Source organism: Marmota flaviventris, chromosome 9, assembly GCF_047511675.1.
Source record: "Marmota flaviventris isolate mMarFla1 chromosome 9, mMarFla1.hap1, whole genome shotgun sequence".
Taxonomy (NCBI): domain Eukaryota; kingdom Metazoa; phylum Chordata; class Mammalia; order Rodentia; family Sciuridae; genus Marmota; species Marmota flaviventris.
The window spans coordinates 63,618,813-63,645,870 of NC_092506.1; the positions used below are offsets into that span (position 1 = coordinate 63,618,813).

The following is a 27,058-nucleotide window of genomic DNA, read 5'->3' on the forward strand; positions in this document are numbered from 1 at the left end:
GGAAAGAATAGAATGATTTCCTACTTGCCTCTGAAATTTTAAAAATAGTCACTGAAATTGTTTTTTGAATATTTTTATTATTATTATTTTTTAATGTGGTGCTGAGAATCAAACCCAGTGCACTGCTAGGCAAGCGCTCTACCACTGAGCCACAACCCCAGCCCATAGTCACTGAAATTTTAAAAAGAGTCACTGTCTTCGACTGTTTGAGTAGGGAACTCTATTGGCTTTTTGTCATTGTGACCAGAAACAACTTAAAGGATTTAGGATTTATTTTGTCTCACAGTTTCAGAGGTATCAGTCCCTGGTGTGTGGCTTCACAGCTCTGGACCTGAGGTGAGGCTGAGCATCATGGTGGAAGGGCACGGAGGAGGAGAGCTGCTCAGCTCAGGGCAGCTGGGAAGCAGAGGGTGGGGGTGGGGCTGGGGACGAGATATAGTCCCCAGGGAATGCCTCAAAGTAAGCCACTGCCTTCAACTAGGTTCCATCTCCTGGTTTCCCCCCTCCTCCCAGCAGCCCATCATCGATCAGTGGATTAATCCACTGCTGAGGTCAGAACCCTCATGATCCAGTCACTTCCCCAAAGCCTCACCTCTGAACATCGCTGCATTGGGGACCAAGCCTTGAACACGTGAGCCTCTGGGGGAGACATTCCAGATCCAAACCATAACAGGAACTGAGAGTGAGGCACCTGAGATGAAAGCCTGGCAGAATCTGTGGAGATGTTCTGTGGAAGGCAGGCTAGATATCTACTTGTTTCATCATTGTGTTCCCCCACCCAAGATAGTGCCAGGCACATAATAGGTGCTCAGCAAACCATTCTGCAGCCACTCTGCCCGATCTCCTTTGTTGCCATCTTGGGCAGCAGCTCTTCCCAAGTTAGGCATTGACTGGGGCTGACACTCAGCTCTCCATCGGAGGCTGTAGACAGGTGCTGTTCACAGTAGCCCCACCCTGGGGCATTGGTCAGAGGCAGGGTTATTTATGGGCTATAAGAGATAATCAGAGAAGCATCTAGCTATGTGCTCTGTGAGGCCAGCCACTGGTTGTCACAAGAGCTGTATAAGGAGATATTCAGAGAAAAGTTTTGAGCAGGAGGGTGATGTTGAACTTCACTTTATTGTGTGGAAGGTGAAATAGAAGTGGTGAGACCAGAGGCAGCCAGTCGGCAGGGCAGGGCTGCAATCTGGGGAGAAGGATGCGTTTTGACCCACATGGGGAGGAGCTGCGGGGTCTGCAGAAGAGAGTTGGCTGGAAAAGCTGGAGGCACAGCTCAGCTGCTGCAGGTCCAACCCTCCTCCCCTGCCAGTGAGCTCTGGATCCTGAATGTTCCAGGTGAGACATAAATAGGGACCTTTGTAGGACTGGCTACATTTTGCAGAATCCAGTGCAAAGTAAAAATGTAGTCTTCTTGTGAAAAAATTATTAAGATTTTCAAGATGGTGACAGCAGAGCATTAAGCCAAGAGCCATATCTTTATGTAGGGTTGCCAGATTTAGAAAGGAATAAAATGGACACCGAGGCTGGGCGTGGTGATGCACGTTTATAATCCCAGCTGCTCAGGAGGTGGAGGCAGGAGGATCGTGAGTTCAAAGCCAGCCTCAGTAATTAAGGAGGCACTAAGCAACTCAGTGAGACCCTGTCTCTAATAAAATACAAAACAGGGCTGGGGATGTGGCTCAGCGGTCGAGTGCCCCTGAGTTCAATCCCTGGTACCTGCCCTCTCCCCCCAAAAAAAAGAGGAAAAAGAAAATGGACACTGAGTTAAAATTGAATTTCAGATAAAAGAGGAATAATTTTTTTTAGATTTTTGTGTCTCATACAATATTTGCAATAACTGTTTTTCATTATTTATCTGAAATTCAACTTTGGCAATGCTGTTTTCTCTGGCACGCCTGCTGTGCTAGGCCTGCCCCCTCCATTACCGGGTGCTCCTGGGAGTGGCTCAGGTCTGGGTACTAGGAGAAAGGTTTTCAAACTTTAGCAGGTATCCAGATCACCTGGAGGGCTTTTTAAAACTCAGGTGACTGGGATCCACCCCCAGAGTTTCTGAATCATAGGTCTAGGGTGGGGACCAGTAATTTTCACTTCTAACAAGTTCTAAGTTTTCACATCCACAGCCCAGTTGTGCCAGGACATGAAGATGCAGAGAGACCAAAGAAAGTACCTGAAGGTAAGAGTCATCCAGGTGGGGAAGAAGAGGAAGGCCTCATGAGACATGTGCTTTATTGGAGAAAGCTTATAGAGGTCAGTGACTGCCCCAAGAAGGGTTCAGTGGCGACAGGCTGAACTGGTAGCACCTCCCACCCTTATGATGTTTCCCCAAGCAGAGCTGCCGTTCCTCATGGAGCTTTGCCCAGGGATAGCTGGTTGGATGAATGACACATATCCTCTCCACAGTGCTCCCATTTCTACACCAGTCCCCATTTGAGAGGGGTTTTATATCTTAGGCTGCAGAAGCAGTGACATTAGCATTAACTTGCTTGGTTTGCTTGTATGGCCAACATCCAGAGGAGCCACTGTCCTGATCTACATGCAAGAAAGTAATTTTCTGTAGATAACACTGATTTGCCCTGGTTCCCAGTGTGCACAAGAGAAAAACCAGTGTCCTTCAAGATAATACGTATCTGGACCTTCCATCCCTGGCCTGCTCTCATTGTTCCCTTCACTTGACTAGGTTTTTGGGAACCAGAAGGAATCATTCAAGGACACGGTGTCTTACTGTCCCTCTGTAAGAATGATACCTAAGGTGATTCTGATGCCACTAGTCCTGGGACTATATTCAACTATGGCTGCTCACAAAGTTCATTACCCTTGGAAGCCCCTGAAAGCAGCAGAAATGCATAATGACCTAAATTGGCCACCAGATGGCAGAAGCATCCACAACTCAGGTCTCAGGACCCACCCACTGTCTTGGGTCTAGGTTGACACTTCTGCTATTGCTCTCTACCGTGACTGTGCTTAGGGCCATAGGGATGAAAAAGACAGGAGTCAGACTCAGTCCCTGACCATGAGGGGTTCAGGGCTTGGAAAAGGGGATAGATGTAACTGGCAATTACAACAGATGCTGAGACGAGAAAAGCCCAGGGACTGGGGGAACCCGGGGGAGGCTGGAGGAGGTCAGGGCAGGCTTCCTGGAGGAGCTGATAGTCACTGGTAAGAGACATCCACGTGGGGAAGAAGAGGAAGGGCAGGCTGGGCATAGGAATAAGTAAGTCCTGGGCACAGGGGTGCCCCCGCAGTAGTGCTGGGTAGAGGAGAGAACTGATGGGTAGAGTCAGGCCAGGCTGCCAGGATCCAGAAGGGCCTTGACACCAAGCTGGAAGTGTGGGCGGATTCCAAGGTTGAAGGGAGCCCGAGGAGGCTTTTAACTAGATGGTATGTTGGAATGATCCCTGGCCACAGTGTGGAGGAGGAAAGATGGGGACAGGAGGCTAGTCAACAAGGGTACAATGGCCATGTGAAGAGGTGGCCAGGTGACAGCCATCTCTCATCCATTCATTCTTCCATCCACTTACTGCAGGCACACATGGAACACCTTCTCGGAGCCAGACCTTTGGTCGTGTCAGACGCTGGGACTTGGTGATGATGAAGATGACGGACAGCTCCCAGCTTATGTGGGGAGTTTACCTTGTGTCAGGGAAGGCTGCCACCCAACAGCCAGTGGCACCACGAGCCAGCCTGTTACAGCTGTGGTCTCTGAGAGATGCCAAGGAAGCCACATGGTAAGGTCTGGGCAGAGCTGGGGCTACGATGGGGAAGCCATCTCCCAAGAGCACCCCTGACCTGGGCACCCCACCTAGCAAGCACAGTTGCCTCATTCAGCAGACCCTGGCGCCCTCCCCGCCACAGCCCAGAGCTAACAATATGACCATTGAGGGCTTCTACCACCACCCCAGGTCCAGCTTTCCTGCCCTCATCCTCCCTCAGCCACACAATCCTGGCCTTCAGTGGGGAGGATAGAGCAGGATTATACTCAGGTACCAGAGGCTGGGCCCAGTCCTCTACCAGAGCAGTCTGGCCTGGGCCCAGCCAGGCCCCTTCTTCAAACACCCTGGGCTCTTCTAAGATATGAAGAACCTGGTGCTAGAAGCTGGGGAATGGAGGGGGTGACCTTGTCTGCCAAGGGGATGCCCTGTAGGACAGTTGTGATGCTCAGGGGTCCTGGAGCCCACCACATTTGTCTGCAGAGGTGGGGTTGGCCTCACAGATGAGTTGATTAAAATCAAGGTAACCGGAACATTCCCCTCTAGAAGGCTGGCCTTCTTGCTGTTCCTAGAACACACCCAGGGAACCAGTCAGGGTGGAGCATGCCTGTGGCCCCATACTCTGGAGGCTGAGGTGGGAGGATTGTTTGAAGCTGCTCTGCGGTGATTTGTTGCAGCAGCCATAGGAAATGAAGGCAGCTTCTCACTTTGGAGATCTCAGGTCACTGATATGAAGTGGTCCACCTCCTTCCTCCTGTCCCCGTTTCTTCTTGGTTTTTATGATTCTCTCCTGGCCAGCGTGCGAGGCTGGAGCTCTGGCTCTGTTCACTCTTGGGGTCCAGATCGCTTGGTTTGTAGTGTGTTCTGAGTAAACATTTGCTGCATAGAAGAAAGACGGAATAAATGAAGAACTTCCAAGGATTCTCTCATGTGCACACGGAGCAGCTTTGGCTGGATGGGGTCGACCCCCCAGGCTTTGTGGGGTGATGTGGAGGGAGGGGGCAGGGGTCTTGAAGCTGCTGGAAAGGAGGGAGAGTTGCATGAGGGGTGGAGGCAGGGGAGATGACCATGCATCTGCCTGGGGTGGAGGACACCCCACCTGACACAAAACTTGTGCACACACTGCGCAGTTTACAGATCACTGCAAACCCAGTGTCTTCTTTGTATCCCTCAAAACAATCTGGGAGACAGGTTGAAACTTTTGTTTTTATTTTGTAGATGGGGCACTGAGGCTCTGGACAGCGATTTGTGGGGTAGGGTCATCGGGTGCCTCTCTGGTGGGAGTGGGACCTGGTGTGCCCAAAGGCTCTTCCCAGGACCCCATACGACAGTTCTCCTTGTTGCGTGGGCTCTCAGCTTTGCCCCTGTTGTTCCCTCTGCCTGGCCTTCCTCTCCTCACCCTCTTTCAGGGGTGGTATTAAGAGATAGAGAGGTGTTTACCTCAAGTGTAAATTTAAAAACCTTAATAATCAAGGTAATAATATTTTCATATAAATTTTCTTTTTTGATACCAGGGATTGAACCCAGAGATGTTTTACCATTGAGCAACATTCCCAGTCCTTTTTATTTTTTGAGACAGGATCTCACTAAGTTGCCTAGGGCCTCACTAAGTTGCTAAGGCTGACCTTGAACTTGTGATCTTTCTGTCTCAGCCTCTGGAGCCACTGGGATTACGTGTGTGAGCCACCATGCCTAGCTCATGTAAAATTTTTATTTTATTTTGGTACTGGGTATTGAACCTAGAGACTCTCTACCACTCAGCTACATCTCCAGTCCTTTGTTTTATTTTTTTAAATTTTGAGACAGGGTCTCACTAGTTGCTTAGGGCCTCCTTGCTATGTGCCCAGGCTGGCCTCAAACTTGTGATCTTCCTACATTAGCTTCTTTTTTTTTTACATTAGCTTCTTGAGTTGCCAGGATCACAGACTTACACTACCATGCCTGGCCTCATGTAATAATTTTTAAAAGTCACAGTTAATGCAAACAAATCCATGATGAATAAAATACCTAATTTTATTTTATTTATTTTTTTTTAAGAGAGAGAGAGAATTTTTTTTTTAACATTTATTCTTTAGTTTTCGGCAGACACGACCTCTTTGTATGTGGTGCTGAGGATCGAACCCCGGGCCGCACGCATGCCAGGCGATTGCGCTACCGCTTGAGCCACATCCCCAGCCCAAAATACCTAATTTTAAATACATACTGTTTAGTTTTCCTTTGCCTCAGGTTCTGATATGGCTGACACAATCCTGTTTTACTGGTCCTGTCCAGGACTCACTACACACTTTGAGGGGCCCTTCCTTTAAAACTTATTAAAAACTTCAAAATGGCAACAGCAACACGTTTAACCCTGTGGGAGGCCCAATAAGACCAAGCAGGTTGTGCACTCATGAAGTCTGCCCTGATCCTGTCTTTGGTTAAAATGTTGATATTTTGTTCATCATGGGATTTGGGGTTGATTTTTATTTTAAAAAATACTGCATAAGCCGGGTGGGATGGCGCATGCCTATAATCCCAGCAGCTCAAGAGGCTGAGGCAGGAGGATGGCGAGTTTAAAGCCAACCTCTGCAACATAGCAAGGCCCGCAACAACTCAGTGAGACCCTGTCTCTAAATAAAATACAAAAAAAGGGCTGGGGATGTGGCTCAGTAGTTAGGCACCCATGGTTCAATCCCTGGTATCCAAAAAAAAAAAAAAAATTACATGAAAATATTGATAGTGACTCCTGAGGTTTGGGGTGCCTCTGTTAGGTGTGTGCCAAGGGCAAGTGCCTTGCCCTCCTCCCATAGGTCTTCTCTGCTTAGTGTGAACTTCCCAGCCTCAGGTGACCTCATGTAGGAAGTCTTCCCTGACCCCCACCCAGCCCTGCACTGGGACAGGTACTTCTGGGCTCCAGCTCTGCTCGGCTTCCTTCCCTGACCAGAGAAAATGAGTTTGTTTGCTTCTATGTCCCCAGCATCGGGCCTATCCCAGCTTTGTGGCTCAGGATAATCTGGTTTTGAGTGATAATAAGTTACCTATTAGTGATGGAATTCTGTCCACATGAGGCCTTTGGGACAAGCAGCAGGCCCTGGGTGACACCCTAGTAGGTAACCCTTGAGCAAGTCTGCATCTCTGAAAGTACCCAGTGGAAGCAGAGCCAGCTCCACGGGCACCTGACCTATTTGTCCCCACCCCACCCATGGGAACCAGGGCAGACACAGCTCCACTCTAGGTGGCAAGACAGACATCTGGCCAGGATGTGGGGACAGGTCAGTGCTGTGGACCTCAGATGATGGTGCTGCCTACCCCAAGGCCTCTTGTGGACCTACTCACTGCACAAACCTTACTGAGTTCCTCAAACCTCTGAGCCCAGCCCTGAGCTGAGTGTCCCCTCACCTCAGTCTCAATAGCCAGGCTCCCTGGTTTGTTCCTGGGACCAGGAATTGATCCTTTCTATTTCTCAGTCCACCTCTGCCCATCTTCCAGGGCGGAAACCCTATGTCTGGGAGCTTGGGCAAGCTGCCCATGGGCCTCACCTGTGCTCTGATCCAGCCCTTTAGACTCCCAACTGGGACTCCCTCAAACCTGGCCACCATTTGTCCATCTCCCTCTCTTCATTGCCCAAATAGTTCGAGGCCCTTGCCTGGGGCCTGGGCAAGGTTAACAAAGTAATCGACTTGTAGACTGTGCCCAAATGTGGGCAACTCCCAGAGTCCTTGGAAACACTGATGCCAGTATGAGCCTCCTAATCTCATCTGGCTGTGATCCAGGAATCCAAGCAAAGAGACCTGGCTGGATCCAGATCTGTCATTCTCAGGTTGTTAGAGGCTCTGTATCCTCAGGTGCAAACGCCTACCTCTCAGCAACGTGATGGGAACCTTTCTCCCAAGTTTTCTCTGGGGACTCAGCCTGGTTAAGTGTACCCCCGTGGGATCCCCTTCCCATCGATACTCCTCCACATACTCAATCCCAGCTAAAGAGATGAGGAACCTGAGGCTCAGCAGGAACAGGGACTTTCCCAAAGTTATGCTCAGAGTCAGAGGTGAGCAGAGTAAAACCCTGTGGTGACTCAGCCAAGGCCAGCTCTGTGGGGGATAGGGCCCTCTCCTCCCCTCCTGTTTCTCCAGCTGGCTCTGAGAAAGGCTGAGCCAGTGAGGAACATCTGCAGCACAGCATCAGCTGTGGGCTCCACCCCCATCGCAAACACACACACACACACACACACACACACACACACACGGAGTCGAGGGCTCTTTTGGTGCTTCCATGAAAGGCGTGTTTCCCTCCTGAGTCAGAACAGACCCAGAACAGACGGCCTTTGGGTCTGGCTGGGCTGCAGTCCCAGAGCGCCAGCCAGCCTTGAGAGTCAGCCCCCACCCCCTGCTGGAACCGCTGGGCAGCGGCCAGCACAGCTGCATCCCTTCAGCAGGCCCCGCAATGATAGGCCCACGTTGCATCAGCTCGGCCTGTCTCTGTGCAGCTCCAGTCTCCACAGCCAATGAGGCCTGGCCGAGTATGCAGACCCCAGCACTGGCCCACCCCACCCGCCACCGAGTCACAGGGATCCTGCTGCTGAGGCCTGTCCCCCTCAGCACTCTCAGGAAGGGAGGAAGGGAAGAGGAGGGCCACTGCTCCATCGCATCCCATGGCCTTTCCCCTGGGCCCTACCCACTCCCGCAGCCCTGCTGGCTTCACCTTCCTTCCCCTCCTAGGAGCCGATTCCTTTGCCAAGGCCCTGCCTCTCCCCAGCTGCTGCCTTCCTACCTTCTCTACTTGCTCTGATCCATTACTGTCCCTGCCACATTGTCATCTCCAGGCTGGCCTTCTGTCCCTAGTGCCAGACATGGGACACTACAGCCCCCTGGATGTCTTCAATCTATGCACAAGGGAGCTCCCCATCTCCCACTGCCTTCCGCAGAGTCTTCAGGAGAGGGACCATTGCCACCTGCTCAGCTGGCAGATGCCAGACAGGCCTTCTTCCCTCCTCCACTCAGACCTTCCCTGTTCAATCCACAGCCAGGCCCTCCACAGCCCAGTGGTGTCTCTCCAGGTCCGGGCTCCAGCATCTTGCTCTGGGTTATTGTGACATTCTCCTCTCCAGCTCCCCCTCTCACTCCCCACTGAGCAGGTCTGGTGGGAAGGAAATCCCAGGTCTGGCCAGAGGGCCCTCAGCTCCAGCTCCAATCTTCCCAGGGTGGTGGTGAGTTGGTCCAAGCCACAGGCTCCAACACCTCCTGGCACAGACTGCAGGTCCCCCAGCCCTCACTCAGGCATGGCGCCCAGAGGTTGGAGGATGACCTCCCACTGGATGTCCCTTTTCTATTCATTTTATCAATATTTAAAAACTGATTATTAAAGGAATTCAGAGAAACTAGCTACTCCAGAGGCTGAGGCAGAAGGATGGCAAGTTGGAGGCCAGCCTGGGCAACTTAGTGAGGCTCTGTCTCAAAATCAAAATAAAAAGCCTGGGGATATAGCACTTGCCTAGCATACCTGAGGCTCTGGGTTCAAACTCCAATACTAGGAAAAAAATTTTTTCTTTTTCTTTCTTTTTTTTTTAAAGAGAGAGAGAGAGAGAATTTTTTAATATTTATTTTTTAGTTTTCGGCGGACACAACATCTTTGTTTGTATGTGGTGCTGAGGATCCAACCCGGGCTGCACGCATGCCAGGCGAGCGAGCTACCGCTTGAGCCACATCCCCAGCCCCCAATTTTTTCTTTTTTCAGAGAAGCACAGAAAAGATTTGATGTGTATTTTCATCTCTGGAGATAAACACTATTGAGCCATTTGAATATTTCTTTCTAGACTTTCTCTATGACTACTATACACACTGATACACATTTTATTAATTGTTTATAGTAAGCATTAAAAAGAAAACTAACCCAGGCCTTTAAACATCAGAAATTTTTTTTAATTAAATAGAAGTCACCCAATAAGCAGCATTGACATTTATGAAATGTGAACACCCTTCCAGACATCTGTAGCTCTGCACATAAAATGTGCAGAAAATGCTGTTTTGTTTTTAATGCAACAATCCATTGAGCTCAGCCCTCTTTCTCTGCCTGAGGATTACAATAGCTCCTCCCCCTTTCTGATGTCTGCCAATATTCCCTCCCTTACTGACCTTGTCTTCAAAAAAGGCTCTGATGAACATTCTTGTACATGAATCTGTGCTCAAAACTAAAGAATCATTTCCCTAAGCTAGATTTTTAAAGAATTTTTTTTTACAAAGAACACAAATCATTTCAAATTTTAAAAATAGGTAAATAGGGAATACATTCCTACAGTCCAGAAATTTATAACAGATGAAAAGAAAAGACTCTCACTCTGCCTTCCCTCCAGTTCTCCTGCTGCCCTGCAACCAGTGTTACCAGTTTCTCAGTGACTTGAGAGCCACCCGAGCTTACACATTCTTCCACATGCTGAAATTAACTCATTTCAGAACATAAAGAATTTCCTCACCTGGCACAGTGGTGCACACCTTTAATCCCAGCAACTCAGGAAGCTGAGGCAGGAAGATCACAAGTTCAAGGCCAGCCTCAGCAACTTAGCAAAGCCTTCAGCAATTTAGCAAGACCCAGTCTCGAAAAAAAAAAAAATTAAGAAAAGGGCTGGGGATGTAGCTCAGTGGTAAAGCAACCTTAGGGGTTTAAGGTTTTGTTTTGTTTAAAACCAAAAACAAACAAACTACCCCCCCCACCCACACCGATTTCCTCACTTTTTGTTTTTCCCAGCTTCAAGGTATTTCCACTTATATTTATGAATAGTTGTTTCCAATTTTTGCTATTATAGACAATGTGGCAGGAAATTATTCTATTTTATATGTTTCTATTTTATTTTTTAACTATTTTTAAAAATTTCTTACATACATGACAAAAGTGGAATGCATTACAATAATAACTATCCATTCACAACACCATTTTTTTGTAACTCTGTATATAAAATATGTTCGCTCCAAATTATGCCATTATACATGAGCTCTATTATTATTATTATCATTATTATTATTATTTGCATTACAATTCTTAATACACCACTAAGGTGTTTTTAAAAGCTTGCATAAAAATGACTTTTATGTCCTGATTTCTCTTCTGACCAGGAATGTATGTGAAACCTTCTTCCTGTTTAAAATCAGATCCCTTGGATCTACCCAGACCCTGCTTATATCCCCGTGTTTCAGATGAGAAGACCGAGATGCAGAGAGGCACATACTTTTCCTGGTCACAGTGTGAGTGGAGATGGAGACAGACCCTGTCCCAGACTTCCTGACTCCCAGGCTGAGTTCTTCCAGCTGGCCAGGTTGCCATCTCTACCTGTACCTCCCAGGGAAGTCCTCACTGTTTTCCTGGCCCTCTATTAGCTTTCCATGTACATGCAAGGTCAGGAATGAGTGGACCTGTCAGGACAGTACTCAGAAGACAGAGCAGGAGAGGGCTGCAGCAGCTTCCTTGTGTGGCGGGTTCGACCCATTGGGGAAGAGGTGAAGAGAGATGTGTGGAGAGGAGGTCTGACGTCATTCCAGGTGTTATTCCATCTGTGCTTCTCATCAGCCTTGAGAGCAGCAGTCCTGTTTACAGAGGGGACGATTAGATCATGGGCACATAGCCAAGAAGTGGCAGAGCTGAGACAGGACTCCAGGTCTCCTGAGTGGGTGCTGCTCTCTGGACTGAGCAGATTAGAGCTGGGCTGGGAGGTTGTCAGAGCTCAAGGTCCCTTTTTTGAGCATCAGAGATACAAGACAGAAGTGACAGCCCTGTGGCCCACCTGAGCATCATTATTATCATGTGAAGAAGCCCCTGGGGGAGAGGACAGCTAGAAGGAAAGAGAAAGGGCAGGGTGGTATTTAATGATGCCTGTCCCATCCTGGCCTTGCTTGCTTCCTGGGCCCTTTCCGTGAATGGCCAGAGGAGGCCAGGGAGGCAGAGGCTGAGAAGAGGCAGGACTCCTGTGCCCTCACACACATGACTATCAGGCACAGGGGCCACATGTGGTGCATTTGGATTGCTGGAGATGTATGTGTGTGCTCCTCACGGCCACGTGGACAAGCACAGCGTATCAGTGGGCTGGTATCCCTGGAGATCATGCGTGAAGGCAGTGGATTTCCTGTGGCTTCCCTAGGCACCAGAAAAATGCCGAGGGGTGGGGGTGGAGGCGGGCCTGCTCCAGGAGGAGGGATGAATCTGTGCCCGCCTCCTTACCCCCAGGGTGGCCTGCTGCCTCCCTCACTCCTACGTGGCAGCATGCAGGACAGTCCTTTTGGACAGAAGGCCCCACGCTCCATGAGAGGGAATCAGAGATTGCAGAGCGGCGTTTTCCTGACTCATGCCTTGGCCGGAGAACACACTTGGCTCTGGACAGCTGTCACGGAGGAGCAGCCTGGGGGTGGCCCTGCCTCCTCCAGGGACAGGATCACTAGAACTGGTTGTCAAAGCCTTTCTGGCCCAGCTTTATGCCACATAAAAAGGAAAAGGGGATTAAACCTCTCTCAACTAACGTCCTTTAGTTAAACTGAGACATTAGCCAGGCGCAGTGGTATGCTCCTGTAACCCCAGCAACTCCGGAAGCCGAGGCAGAGGATGCTGGGCAGCACGTGGACGGACTGGGCACTTACATGACACGCTAGTTTCTGTCCTAGGAGTCCATGGGGTGAGGGCTGAGTGAATGTGGCCATGGCTGTTTGCGTAGTCCTTGGCAGAACCGGAGCCTGCCTATCTCACTGGTCAGCTAGAGAGGGTGTGCGGGGAAAGAGGGCCCAGGGCGCAGACTCCATGGCCCTCCATCTCAGATTTGCTATGTGACCGTGAGCAAATTCCTGCCCCACTCTTGGTCTCAGTTTTCCTCTGTAGAGTGTAAATGCAATTGGACTCGCTGGTCTTCTACTCCCTGCTGTCTGGGGACCTTTCCAGCTGGGCTCCTGTGTGCAGGGTAGTAGGAACAGATTTGCAGGCACTTGGAAGAATCCAGACATGAAAGAAATCCTTGAGAGCTTCTCTGCATTTCAGAATCTCCCCACACCCGCCCCCCCTTCAAAGAGTTCTTTTTCCAGAAAGTACAGCCTGGAATGTGGGGGAAGGGCCACAGTCAGCCTCTGGGCTGGGCTCAGAGCTAAGAATAATGTGGCAAAGGCTCTTGACATTTTTTTGCTGATGCTGGAAATTTAAAGGAGCCATGGCCTTTCTTTCCTCCAAAAGGCCATGCTTGGCGGGCAGTAGACTTGGGTCGGCCACTGCGCATCACTCACTGGTGCTGGCTGGCTGTGTGTACCAAGTGCTTCTTCTTCTTCTTCTTTTTTTATTTTTGTAGTTGTAGATGGACAGAATGCCTTTATTTTATTTGTTTATTTTTATGTGGTGCTGAGGATAGAACCCAGTGCCTCACACATGCTAGGCAAGCGCTCTGTCACTGAGCTATAGCCCCAGGCCCCAAGTGCTTCTTTTGTGCCATGCCCTGAGCTGGGACCTAAGGATTCAAGATGAGAAGGGTGAGGCCCTGCTCTTCCAAAATCTCCAGGGACATTCATTCACTGACAATCCAGGATGATAACATTGAGATCATGTAGCATGATAAGCCATGGAGGAGGCTTCTGGCCTGGTCTGCGCTTCAGTATGGGTCTGGTGAGGCTGGCAGAGGGACTTCAGATACAGATCCCCCACCGGCCCCCACTTCAGCTTCCCTATCTATAAATGAAGAGCCTCAGTCCCCTCTATTCTTCACCTTTTAGACATCTGGGTTTATTTAACAGCATAAGCCTCAGTTTACCCCTCTACAAAATGGAACAGTCATAGTACTCTCAGCTTTCCCCTCCAATGTTGGTGAGGTCGAAGGGCCTAAGAAAGCTGAGATATGTAAGTGTACAGAGGAAGAGAAGTCTTTTTTTTTTTTTTGGCAGTACTGGGAATTGAACCCAGGGGTGCTCTACTACTGAGCTACATCCCTAATCTTTTTAAACTTTGAGACAGGATCTTGCTAAGTTGCCCACACTAGCCTCGAACAATCCTCCTGCCTCAACCTCCTGAGTTGCTGGGATTATAGAGGTATGTGTCACCATGCCTGATAGAAAGGAAATCTTGATGAGACTTTGACATTGGAATCTGCTAGAGACCAAGGCAAACCTCCACTAGCTTTGATGAGCCCTCTCTGTCCCTGTCTCAGTCCTTAGCTCCCTGATGAAGTCATGAGCTCACCTGGGGCCGAGGTGGGGGTGAGGGTGGAGGATGGGGTCTGCTGGGAGATCCAGGCAGTGTCCTTATATAGAAGGATCTCTCCTTATAGGCAGACACAGTTGAAGCAGGACACACACAAGAATTAGGATAGCTACCCCAAAGAGATGGACACTACCCCAAGGGTGGAAGCTTTTGTGAATCAAAAGGATCAGACCTGTCCTCCAAAAGAATACTGGGCTGTTTCTGAAGGCCACAGGGTTCCCTGTAGAGAGAGGTACCAGGTACCTGACATTTTAGGATATAGCAGAAAAGACTTCTGCCTGGTACTTGTAGACAGGAGTCTATGCCATTTGACATGCTTTGCCGCTCAGAGTTTTTAATACTTTTATTTTAAGATCCTTTGAACCCTTAGCTGAGCTCAAAGATTCTATGTGGCTTCAAGAGTAAGATCATGTTGTATGGTGGTCACTTTAGGATTCAAGTAATTGGTGATCCCTTGACCCTAATTCAGAGTCTGAAGCTTTTGAGATCTAAGATTTCCCGTAGTCCCTGGAGTCAGAAAACTGAATAGCAGCAGCCTAACCTTGATCCAGACTGAGAAGCTAGTCTCCCCTTGCAAATGACTGAGGCCAGGGACCCAGAGGATGCATCTACTGGGTACTGGAATTCATTTGCTCTCCAGGATCTGACAAGGACCTGGAAGAAAGAAGGTGCTCAAACATTTTGCTGACTGAATGAACAAGTGACTAGTAGTGAGTGAAGACAGTCTCTATACTCTGCCCCTTCCTCTCCATACTGTGCCCATTAGTTATCTATCATTTCACTAGTGAAGAGGGTTGGGGCGGGGTCTACTAAACAATTTGTCTTACTGAGTTCTCTACTAACATGCACATACCCCTCACAATGGACATCCCTGAGGTCAGGGACTTTGTCCAGTGCCAGAACAATGAATACCCTAGGTTAATTCAGAGCTCAAGGTACTATCAATTGTGGGAGGGGTGGGGTGGGAAGGGTTGATAGTGAGACCTGGAGCCTGTGGGAAGGCATTGAGACAGGGAGGGGTGCAGGGACAATGAACTGGAGATAGAAAAAGGGAAAGAGGGGAAAGAAGAAAAAGAAATGACTTAGCACAGTTTTTTTTTTTTTTTTTCATTACTGGGGATGGAACCCAGGGTCTCCAGGCAAGTGTCTTACCACTGAGCTACAACCCCAGCCCTTTTTGTTTTTTTCTTAAATTTTGAGAGAGAGTCTCATTAAGTTGGCCAGACTGGTCTTGAACTTGCCTTCCTCCTGTTTCAGCCTCCTGAGTACTTGAATGCTCCGTTTAGCACCATATTTCAGTCAAGGACTGAGGAATGGAGGACTGGGGCTAGTTAGATGGTGATGGAGCAAACCTGAGGGGTAGCACAGAGAGTTGCACAAGGATGAGGAGTCAGAGCTGGAAAAAGTGCAGCACCCCTAGAATTTCAGGGAAGGGGTGGTGGCAGAGATAAGACAGAAAGTCACACAGTACAGTCCTTAGTGGACAGCCAGGGTTTTTCCTTCTGTGTACCTCTCCATGCCCAGCAGGACCACCTGATGTTCCCCAGCAGTCTTTGCCTTGATCACTCCAAGACCTGGACTTTCCAGGGTGAGGGGCAGGTACCTGGTCTGGTTCAAGCCCTCACTATCTCAGAATGGCCACTGACATAAAGATCAGCTGAGGATGAAGACTTTAGGATCAACCCAGAACTGAAGGGCACTGACTCCTAAAGTCTGACTACCTTCCCTGGTGCAAAGAACAGGGGCCCTGACTGAGGAGAAGCAGGGATTGGGGGGCCCAATTAAGTTTCACCTTGAAAAAGTGAGAGTGGAAAGGGGCAATGGATGTACTCCGAGCAGAGCCAGGAAAGGGGTGCCAGAGAGAATGTGAGATCAGGAGCGGGATGGCTTGCCTGGAGAGCCTGGAGACGGGGCTCCAGTCCGGGGAAGCTGGACCTTGAAGTCTCCTCCAGCTCAGTGGCCCGAATCCCCCTCCCCCATCTCCAAGACCACCAGGGTCCCCAAGTCTCCACGGCATCAAAGGACAACGGTGTGCTCTGAAGGACTAGTTAGTCACCGTGGGGGGACTCACTGATGCCCCACAGCCCAGCTAGAGAAGGGGGACAGTAGGACCCAGGGGCCTGGACAGCGCCTCAGCCTGCAGACAGAGGGCGGGAGGCAGGCGGTTAGGGGGAGGTCTTTGGCTTTTTTTTTTTTTTTTTTTTTTTGGTGGAGCTGGGGCGCCCTGCGGAAGCCTTTTCCAACTTTCCAGAAGTTTCTCGGGACGGGGGCTGGAGGGGGTGGGGACAGCCATATATAGATCTGGGGCCTGAGGCAGCGGGCGGAGAGTACAGTCAACCCAAAGCAGCCCGGCGGTGAGACGCCCGGTCCCAGAGCCGGCCCGGCCCAGGTGAGGGGCAGGGGCGGCCGGGGGAGCGCGCAACAATTTTGGGGTGCTTAGGGAGAGGGGGCGGGTGGCCTTTAGGAGGCGTTGGGTCCAAACCAGAGCCCCTAAAATGAAGTTCCAGGCACTTGGGGCAGCTGGAGCATCGTGAGGGGGACTCGCAGCCTGGAGGCGATGAAGCCATGCAGACCGGCAGGGCGCAGGGAGCACCGAGCAGGGCTGGGACGGGGATCTGTGCACTCTCGGGGGTTGGGAAAAGTGCAGCGCCCCTAGAAGTTACGGGAGCCGGTAGTGGCAGAGACAGACAGTGGGGCTGGGAGTTGGGGTGCTGAACCGGACCCTCCGCAAACAGGAAGGAGGAGTTGGGGCCTTTCCTACAGGGATGCGGCTGGTCAGCTTGGCAGTTGGAGGACCAGGGTCCTGCAGTGACTGATTGGTCACTCCCAGGCTTGATGGGGGTCATCTGAGCCTAGGAGAGGAGGTGAACCGGTCTAGGCTTTTCCTGGGGTGTGAGGTCCTGGCTTTTGGGGTTCCATGCTTCAGGAGGAATCACCAAAAGGGGCTCCATTTCTGATGAGCGTGTGTGTAGAGCATGGCAGCTGAGGGAGAGATAAGCAGCCAACCCCCCTCCCCCTCAAAAAGGGAGTGGGAGTCTGCAGGGTCTTATGTAGGGTGGGGGCAGGGACTGGGCCGAGAGACCCACTGGAGATGTGGGAGTCATCCACCCTTACTCTGTCTACCCACCTGGTTCCTGAAGGAACTGCAGGGTTAGGGCTTCGTCAGATGCTGGGTTTCCCTACCCCCAGCTTAGGGACATTCCTGAGGCATCTAGAGAGGGGAAGAATGAAAGCACTTCCAGCCTGGCCTGAAGTCCTGGCCCCTCCTCTTCCCTGGTTTCCTGCTGCTGGTCCCTCTGCGCTGCAGGGCTGCAGGGCCCGGATGGAGGTCTGGAGAAAACTGGGGGCTTTGATTGCCTGGAAGCTTGGACTGGGGCCACACCCTCTTGTCCTCTGATCCTTTGTGTACCCATCCCCCTTTCCTGCCCTGGCCTTTGTCTCTGGTCACCAGGATTCCTAGGAGACTTTTGTTGTTCTGGCTGTGCAGCCGGACACCACCTGTGGCCTTCAGGAGGGTTCTGTGAGTGTTTCTGAATCGATGGAGCCCTGTGCTAGGAAGTCTGACCTCTATTTGTCCTTGTGGGACCTGGGATAGTCCCTGCCAGATGTGCCTCAGTTTCTCCCACTATACAGTGACGTGATTCACCTCTGAGGTCCCTGGAAATCTGGAACGGGTGCCCTTTGGGGGCTGGGCCTGGCCTCTACTCCCAACCTCCCCTTTGTGGGGTCCCATTGTCTTCACTCTTCTGTTTTCTTTCAGAATGAAAAAGGCAGGCATTGACCTCCCTCTGAGGCAGTTTCAAGGTACTTTAGACCCTCTCAAATATTTGAGACCTTCTGACTCCCAGCCTCTCCTTCCCTCCCCTCCCAGCCCCAGCTCAGTCCAGCCCGCTGTGGGCTATGCGATCTTGGATTTTGTTTGTGCAACTGTAGATTGTCTAACAGTGGCCTGAGGGCTGGCATTTCTCGGTGGCAAGATGGGCTGGGCTGTGGGAGGCTGGCTTGCTTGCAGGAACTTGCCTTCCTCCATTCTTGCTGCTGGGTTTAACGGGGCAGCCCTTCTCCCCAGCCTTGCATCTTCCCTTGAAAAGTGCAGATGTGAAAGGAAGCCAGGGAGTCTCGTGGGGTCTCCTGGCAAATCCATAGCACCCCTAGGACCTGAACCCAGGCCTCCTGTCTCCCAGGCTGGAAGCCCCCTCTGCTGGCCTACAGAGATAATTCAGCCTCTTGCCTGCCACGTCACCAGGAGCAGGAGCTATGTGGCTGCCTGAGAAATCCCAAACTAGTCATTTGGAGCTTTCTTGAGAAGCCCCTCCCAGCCCTTTGAGGTTTTGGTTGGCTGGGGGTGGGGGCTGTCAAGATGGTGGCTGCCACGTGGCAGCCTGCACTCCTCCACCAGCCACTAAGGAAGGGGATGCTGGTGGTCTGTGCAGCCCTATCTGAGCTCTGAACTCAGCATCAGCTGCCTGGATTAGATGTGGCCTTTGAGTAGGGTGATCATGTGCCTGTTGTCCTGGCATAATAATTAGAAATGTTCCATTTTACTCTCTTAAGTGTCCTTGTTTATGCAATAAATTACATGCTACCTCTGCCTTTGAGGCCTTAGGCCTGGTGGGGAAGGAGCCAAGGCTGGGAGGGAGGAGGCCTGGAGCCTCATCTGGGCCTGAGGACCTCTGTCATTTCAGTGCTTGAGGGTGAGGTCCCAAACTCCCTTGTACCATCCCCCAGGTGTCTGTGGAGCTCAGTGGCACTCTGCTCCTCTGTCATTCCCTCTCCTGAGGCCCTTTGCTTCTCCTTTGAATTGAAACTTCAAGGTCCTAGGGAGGTGGGAGACCTGGCTGGGTTGATAGGATGCCAACAGTAGAAGCTACCCAGAAATCCAGTGCTCTCCCCACTGGCCAAAGTCCCTGAGGGTCTTCCACTAGGATTTCAAATTTTCTATCTTCCTTTAGGAGAACTGTGAATCTTGACTGCCAAAGTAGTGGAACTCACCTCTGCCAGGGTTCTTTCTGACTTTTCCTCTTGCCCTGTTGTCTCTTCTGTGCTGGGGAAGGACCTGAAGGGTGTGTGTGAGGAAATCTCTCATGAATAGAGACTGTTTTGATTGAAAGTCTCAGAAAGGGGAGTGGTATTCATCCTGGGGTTCCTGCTACTGCTGGGGTCAGGAAAGGGGCCTGAGGATAAACTTGAGGCCATGGAGCAGATGGCCTGTGTGGCAGTGGCTGTTAGACGGGAGTGCAGAATAGAATCTGATGTGGTAGTTTCAGCTTCTTAGGAGGATGAACACACATCTGGCCAGCCTCTGATGGTGGGGGGAGGGGTCACTACTCCATTGAGCTATGACTCACTCCCTTCCCCAGGATCCTGCCCTTATTCTCTCCGGAAACCCACTTCCCCTTCTAGTTTCCAAGGAATTGCTCCCAAGAGCTTTAGTGTGGGATTTCCTGTCTGGTCCAGGGGCTGTGGGCAGACGGGCAGGCTAAGTCTACCTAGGCCCTTGCAGTGTGGAAAAGGGAGACAGGCTGGGTGGACCCACATGCACACACACATTCAAGGTCATCCCAGGGATAGCAGAATGGAACACCTGGACTCCCTCATTTAATGAGTAAACCTGGCTGTGGCTCATTAACATCCCAGAGTGGAAGGAGAGGCATGGGGGTGAGGCAGGCCCATAGGTCTGTCCCACAGGACATTCTTTGCCCAGGCACCTGGGCTTCCTGTAGATTTTCAGTCCTGTTGTTCCTTGTTCTTACTGAAAAAGGGCCCTCAGGGTCATGTGAGATCACAGCTGAGCTCTATAGAGACTGATAGAGACCTTGGATCTGGCAAGTTGCCCTGTTTTACCTCCATTCAGGAATGGCTGAGGCCTGTCATGTGCTAAGCCTTGAGGATACAGTGGGGGACCAGACAGGCTGGAAGCCACAAGCTACTTAGGGGCAGAAATAAATTTACAGTAAACACATAAATATGTGTAAGTTTTGGGTGCCCAATGCAGGAAACCAATAGGGTGGCCTGGTGGTGATTTGTTACGAACCCTGCTTTACATTGACCCCTGAGAGAATGGGCAGCCCTGAGTGGGATCTGGGATTCCACAATTCTGGGTTCACTTGTACCCATCTTCAGGAAATTTGGTGGCTGGGAGAAGCTGGGGAGGAAGACACAGGGCTTCAGGGCCACACTCTTCTTTGCAGCCCTCACAGGTCCCCCGTGGTGCACACGACCCACCTTCCAGCCATGCGCTCCCTCCCTTTACTTGGTACCCTGTGCCTCCTGGCCATGGCCCTGGCGGCCGAGGTGAAGAAACCCGCAGCAGCCCCCGGCACCTCAGAGAAGCTGAGCCCCAAGGCGGCCACTCTGGCCGAGCGCAGCGCTGGCCTGGCCTTCAGCCTGTACCAGGCCATGGCCAAGGACCAGGCTGTGGAGAATATCCTGCTATCGCCCGTGGTGGTGGCCTCCTCCCTGGGCCTGGTGTCTCTGGGCGGCAAGGCGGCCACGGCCTCGCAGGCCAAGGCAGTGCTGAGCGCCGAGCAGCTGCGGGACGAGGAGGTGCACGCGGGCCTGGGCGAGCTGCTGCGCTCGCTCAGCAACTCCACGGCGCGCAACGTGACCTGGAAGTTGGGCAGCCGCCTGTACGGGCCCAGCTCGGTGAGCTTCGCCGACGACTTCGTGCGCAGCAGCAAGCAGCACTATAACTGCGAGCACTCCAAGATCAACTTCCGCGACAAGCGCAGCGCCCTGCAGTCCATCAACGAGTGGGCCGCGCAGACCACAGACGGCAAGCTGCCCGAGGTCACCAAGGACGTGGAGCGTACCGATGGTGCCCTGCTGGTCAATGCCATGTTCTTCAAGCGTGAGTTGCCGGCAGGGCATGGCGTGAGGGTGGCGGGCTCCTCCTAGAGTTCCTTGTGGGGGCTCTTCGCAGCTCTTCTTTGAACACAGGGACCTGCGGAGGCATAACGGTTTTTGAAATGTTTTATACACTAGATTCAGAGATCTTTTACAAACCAAATTCAGAGAGGTAGCCAGTTGTTGAAAGGACTGGGACAGGGATGCAAGTCCTCAGGGGGACTCCAGATATGTGATATGTGTCCCTACATATCATTTTTCATCTAAGCAATGTGCCGTAGCTTGTATGTGTTGGAATCCATAAAATTCAGAATCCATTGTGCCCCAAATGTGAGTTGGAGAAAGGCACCCATTCCTTAAAGCAGCCCTTGGAGACAGGCAGTGTTATACTCATTTCACCGGCAAGGAAGCTGAGGCTCGGCTGGCAGGTAGCAGAGTCAGGATCTGGTGGAGTTGGTGTGAATTGAACTGAAGATAGATTTGGGGTCAGTGGATATGTGTGAGTACCTACTTGGATGGTACTCTTATCAGTTGGCTGTAAGGATGGGGAAACCCATTTTATAAATGGAGCCAAGCTGGGAGAGCCGAGACCTCTCACAGTCAGTTGCTGAGCCTGGATCAGAATGCAGGTCTGGTTGTGGCCCAACACATATTAACCAATTTCCCATCATCTTTCTGGTCATGGAGACAGAACTTGCTAACAAGAATAAGGGTGGTCCAGGGTGCTCCTGCCCAGGACACAGTCCCCCTTCAGTAATCGGGCTGGGTAGCAAGCCCAGCTCAGCAGGTTTTCCCAAACACCTGACAAGTGCCACACAGGCAGTGGACATGGAGGAGGCTGAGGTGAGGGTGGAATGAGGTCCCTGTCACTTGGGGACCTACTAGAGGAACTGCATTCTCAGACAGCATGCCCTAGAGGGCACTCCTCACCCAAGAGCAGGGAACATGCACTCTGTGGGCTGGGCGCTCAGGAGAGAGGCACATTGAAGCCTGGCCCCCAAGAATGGTCACCGGCCTGTGGCAAGGAGAAGTGTAGGGTGTGCAGTGGGCTGAGATAGTGTCTGGGGACCTGGATCTCTAACCCTGTGCTCTGTTCCCACCACAGCACACTGGGACGAGAAGTTCCACCACAAAATGGTGGACAACCGTGGCTTCATGGTGACTCGTTCCTATACCGTGGGTGTCACAATGATGCACCGGACAGGTAGGTGCCTTGAGGAGCAGGGGGTCTAGACGGCGTCCTATCCCCCACTCCACAGCACACCCAGTGTCCTCTGCTCTCCACCCAGGCCTCTACAACTACTACGATGATGAGAAGGAGAAGCTGCAAATCCTGGAGATGCCCCTGGCCCACAAGCTCTCCAGCCTCATCATTATCATGCCCCACCACGTGGAGCCACTTGAGCGCCTTGAGAAGCTGCTGACCAAGGAGCAGCTGAAGGTCTGGATGGGGAAGATGCAGAAGAAGGCTGTCGCCATCTCCCTGCCCAAGGGTGTGGTGGAGGTGACCCACGATCTACAGGTGAGGGTTGGCCCAACTTGGCCCTGCAAGTCCTGGCAGAGGAGGAAGGGTTTAGGCCAGTGTGTCCCCTGGGTGTCTAGGCAGTACTGGCTGGGCTCTGATAGGGGGGACGCAGGGGAGGATGTGTGGGACCTGCCCTTGGGCAGTTGATCATACCATGGACACTTGCTGTGTGACAGCCATTGAAGCACTTTGTTTATGTTAAGCTCTCTCAGTCCTCTAAACAACTTCCTTTGGGAGGACTGTAGCTGATAGATGAGGAAACTGAGACTCAGAAAAGTTTAGTAACTTGTTCAAAGTTACCTAGCCAGTAGTTGGGATATTGCACACTCAAGCGAGCCCCTGTTACTGTGCTGCCTCTGGGAGTCTGGAGTATCCAGTTAGAGGTTGCTCAAGCTGGAGTGTCATCCACCACATAAGATTGACATCCAGGTCCCTTAGGATGGCCAAGGACTTGCACACATGCTCAAGGGGATTTCCCCCTTGTAACCAATGTGGGTGGTGGGTAGAGGCTCAGAGAGAAATGGTGACTCCCCAAGGTCCCATTGGCTTAAAAGTGGGGGAGCTGCAGTTAGACCTCAAGGTGAAGACATGAGATGGCCTTTTTGTCAGGAAGAAGACTATTGACCTCCTCAAGAGAGAAAACTCATCTCATTCTTGCCTTGGGTGCCAGAAATGGTTCCCAGGAAGGCTCTTGACCCATAGAATCCTTCAGATTTACTGCAGAGAGAGCTTGGAGAGAAAGTTCGAGATGGAATGGGGCTTCGGCTCCAAACCAGAGCCTAGTAGGGCTTGTAATGGTCTGTACCGTAGACACAGTTTCCAAAGAAGAATCTGCACTGTCTCCCACCTGGCCCTGGCCCCGGTTCTTCCCCATCTCTTGGCCAATGGTCTCTCCTTTTTTCTGCTGTGTCTTTTGGAGCTCAGCAGAGACAGGACTTACAGTCCAGGGGGGTAGACTGAGTTGGCAAATTCAAGGTGGGTGACTTGTATATAGTCATTTGGATGAATAGCTAGGCCTGCTCAGACACCTCTCTCAGGACTGCCTGAGTCTCAGGACCCCAGGCCTTGTCACTGTTTGGCCCTGCCAGAGAGAAGAGACTGTTCTACAGAAACCTGGGCTCCTGAGGTGGCTGTCCACTCAGCCATGCTCCTTTCTTTTCTTTTTGAATTTTTTTTTTTTGTACTGGGGAGAGAATCAAGGGGTGCATTACTGCTGAGCTACATCCTCAGTCCTTTTTATTTTTATTTTTTTTAATTTTTGAGACAGGGTTTTGCTAAGTTAAGTTGTTGAGACTGGCCTTGAACTTGTGATGCTCCAGCCTCAGCTTCTGAAATAGCTGGGATTATAGGCCTGTGCCACTGTGCCTGGCCAGCCAATGGTCCTTCACTGACCTCTCTTACACTGAGAGTCAGTCTTGACCTCCACAAAGAGCCTTGTCTAGGGCTATCTCCTTCCAGAGCTCTGAGCCAAGTGGGAGGGACAGACAAGACCATCATTGCTAGAGAGAGAGAAATCGACGGGCACTGCTTGTCTCAGGGATGGAGAGCCCTGAGGGGAGAACGAGAGAGGACAGCCATCTTGGAGGCAAGTTGTTCAGGGAGGCTGTCTGTGGAGAATAGGTGGGGCATTCCAGGGGATGAGGCTGGAGGCTGCTGTGTTGACATGGGTATTTGGCCTCCAAGTGCTGTGCAAAGCCATGGGAAGGTGCATACATGCACGTGTGCTTGCCTGTGTGTGTGTTTAAACTTTCTATCAGGAAACTTTGTAGCACCTTATTTTGATAGATCAGTGGAAGGAACCCTCATATGCCCATCACCCAGCTTGACCCTCATCTCTTCATACCCCATAGTGGTTCATCTGAAGCCACCATCCATCCCGGCATCAGGTCGTTTGGAAGCAGACCCCAGGTGTCATATTATTCGGGACAGGCTGTCAGCCTCAGAGTGATGTGGACTTAGCTGTCCTTTGATCCGTCTTTGTCAGTACTTGGGTGTGCTAAAATCTCCTAGAGAGTTTAAGAAGGATCTGTCCACTCCCCTTCCCAGAGTTTTGTGGGTTTGGTGGGTCTGGATTGTAGGGGACCTGCCCTCAGATCTGCTCCCAGGGTTGCTATCTGTCCCTGGAGTCCACCTCGAGGGGCACAGCCTGAGGTTGCTGGGCAGCGCAGGGATCACGTCTGATTGTTATTTCTGAGTCCCAGTTTCCTTCTCTGGAGCTTGAGGAGGAAAACAGAGAAAGCAGCGTGTGAGTGAAGCCCCTGATGGACTTGGCACCCAGACTGTGTCGCCTGGGCTTGGCTGTGTCTTCTCAGGGTGGTCAGGGTGATGTGGGTGGAGGCTTGAATGCTGTGGTCTCACCTGGCACCTGGTCCCACAGAAACACCTGGCGGGGCTCGGCCTGACCGAGGCCATCGACAAGAATAAGGCAGATTTGTCGCGCATGTCGGGCAAGAAGGACCTGTACCTGGCCAGCGTGTTCCATGCCACCGCCTTCGAGTGGGACACAGAGGGCAACCCCTTTGACCAGGACATCTACGGGCGTGAGGAGCTGCGCAGCCCCAAGCTGTTCTATGCAGACCACCCCTTCATCTTCCTGGTGCGAGACACCCAGAGTGGTTCCTTGCTATTCATTGGGCGCCTGGTCCGGCCCAAGGGTGACAAGATGCGAGATGAATTGTAGGGCCCTCAGGTGGGCACGGGATGACAGGAAGCAGCAGAAGGTTCCTGAGACACATGGGTGCTATTGTGGGGGGAGGTACCAGTCTTGGATATCCCATGGGGTGGGGGTGGAAAACCAGACCAGGGTTCCTTGCACCTGAGCAGACCTTCCCAGCTAGAGTCCACTCCGCTCGGACATGGGTCCCCAGATGCCATGATGCTGAGCCCAGAGACCCTACAAACTGTGCAACCTGGGAGATAGCCATCCTGTCCCACCCTCCAAGTCTGGATCCAGCCAATACTTTCTTATAGGTGGGACCTGGAGCTGGGGGTGCAGCCCAGGCCTCTGCTGACACTCCCACTGCCTCAGTCCCTCCCCTTCCCCCAGCATCTCCCAACTTCCTCCAGCTACACAGCTAGGTGCTGCAGTCCCTGGAACCAGGCACCCCAAAATGACTGGCTTGGGTACGGGAGATGGGGAAACCGCTCATAGGAGGGGGCAGACCCTGGTCGAGAATCGTATTGGGCATCCTGGGATGAACTTTTTTTTTTTCCCCTTTTTTAGTTTTTCAAAGATGGGGGGAAGGGGGAACGTGAGCCTTTTTTTTTTCTGTCAAAATAAGAACTTATTTGTACAATTTGTTTTTTCAATAAAATTTTTCCAATTAAATTTTGTTGGCGCATGGAAGAAGATTGGATCAGGAGATTGCCATGTCATTCTTCCCAGGGGACAAAGTCCTTCTGTCTAATAGTCCATATCAGGCCCTGCAGTGCTGGCAGATAGCCCCAGACAATGGTGTGAGGCAGGCCCACTGCAAGCCCACAGGGGAAGCTCGGCCCAGCAGCCTTGGGGAGGTCGGGCTGCGGCCTCCCAGGCTTCAGTCTGTTTGCTTTTCATTGTAAGCTGACTGCATCTGACAGAGCCCACAATATGAGCTCAGGCCCTGGTTGGTAAAGTACCTAGGGTGGGCTGTGGAAGGAGGGAGTTGGTGGGACACTTGCTCTCAGGTGGTTCAGCACATACGTGGATTCTGTAGCAGGGGAGGAGAAACCCAGCACAGTTCCTCTGATACCGTCCTTGTGGTCCTCAGGGCTCCCAACACCATACCTTCAGGGGAGAGGACAGAACAGGAGACCAGAGGCTAGGGAGGCAGAGGAGACTGGATTCAGGGCCCACCTCTGCTATCCATAGACTGTGTGACCTTGGGCAAGGCGCTTCCTCTCTGGACATTTGTCTATTTTCTTCCTCTCTGTACATCCGTCTATTTTTGTGGGGAAGAACCCCGAACCCCTTACCTGGGCAGGCAATCCAGCAGAGTCCCCCAAGGTGTGGGCAGAGCTGCATAAGGGCCCACTGACTCCCAGCATTACCACATGCACTTTTTTTTTTTTTTAGAGAGAGAGAGAATTTTTTGATATTTATTTTTTAGTTTCCGGTGGACACAACATCTTTGTTTGTATGTGGTGCTGAGGATCGAACCCGGGCTGCACGCATGCCAGGCGAGCGCGCTACCGCTTGAGCCACATCCCCAGCCCCTGTGACCAGATGCACTTTTACCAAAACCACATTCTCAAGTCTGTCTTTTATTGGGTCCTCTCCACCTTCAAGGGGGCTTTTTTAGAAGGGAGACTTAGGGACAACGATGAGCATGCTCAGAACTCAATATGTGTTGCTGCTCACCTGGATCATTCCTATTTCCAAACGTGCCATGTTTGTTCTACTGCCTCAGGGCCTTTGCGCTGGTTGTTCTTGCAGCCTCCTCCCCATAAGTGGCACTTGTAGGTTTTTGTTTTGGTTTTGGTTTGGTAGTAGAGATTGAACCCATAGGTGCTCTACTACTGAGCTACATCCCTACCTCCCTTAAGTAATATATTAATTTATTTTGAGAAAGGGTCTTGCTAAATTGCCCAATCTGGTCTCAAACTTGTGATCCTCCTGTGTTAGCCTCTCGATAGCTGGGATTACAGGCAGGCACTACTTATTGTAGATATTCACAGGTCTTTCCCCACCCACTGTCAGCATTCAGAACTCAGCTCAGAGGTCATTTGCTCAGAAAGGCTTTACCTGACCTTCCCTATAATCAACCCCTCTCCTGCCTCAGTTTCTTTCTTTTTTTTTTTTTGGTACCATGGA

At 51.4% G+C, this 27,058-nt stretch overlaps 1 protein-coding gene across 2 annotated transcripts; it reads left to right on the forward strand.

Moving 5' to 3' along the window:
* Positions 1 to 16,138: 16,138 nt before the first annotated feature.
* On the forward strand, positions 16,139 to 25,594 carry Serpinh1 (serpin family H member 1). Of its 2 annotated transcripts, XM_071616499.1 has the most exons (6): positions 16,139 to 16,284; positions 17,656 to 17,699; positions 20,087 to 20,745; positions 21,847 to 21,945; positions 22,031 to 22,263; positions 24,644 to 25,594. In XM_071616499.1, exons 3-6 carry the CDS (start codon positions 20,130 to 20,132, stop codon positions 24,944 to 24,946), a joined length of 1,251 nt encoding a protein of 416 aa, XP_071472600.1. In that variant the 5' UTR covers positions 16,139 to 16,284; positions 17,656 to 17,699; positions 20,087 to 20,129; the 3' UTR covers positions 24,947 to 25,594. The 2 variants fall into 2 exon arrangements, with proteins under 2 accessions (XP_071472600.1, XP_027798421.1); XM_027942620.2 differs by lacking the exon at positions 17,656 to 17,699 and having other exon boundaries at positions 16,140 to 16,284.
* The last annotated feature ends 1,464 nt before the right edge of the window (positions 25,595 to 27,058 follow it).

Coding starts and splice junctions, on each gene's coding strand:
- Serpinh1 (XM_071616499.1), top strand. CDS start 20,130: ATGCGCTCCCTCCCTTTACTTGGTACCCTGTGCCTCCTGGCCATGGCC. Junction 20,746..21,846: donor CAATGCCATGTTCTTCAAGC/GTGAGTTGCCGG, acceptor TTCCCACCACAG/CACACTGGGACGAGAAGTTC. Junction 21,946..22,030: donor CACAATGATGCACCGGACAG/GTAGGTGCCTTG, acceptor CTCTCCACCCAG/GCCTCTACAACTACTACGAT.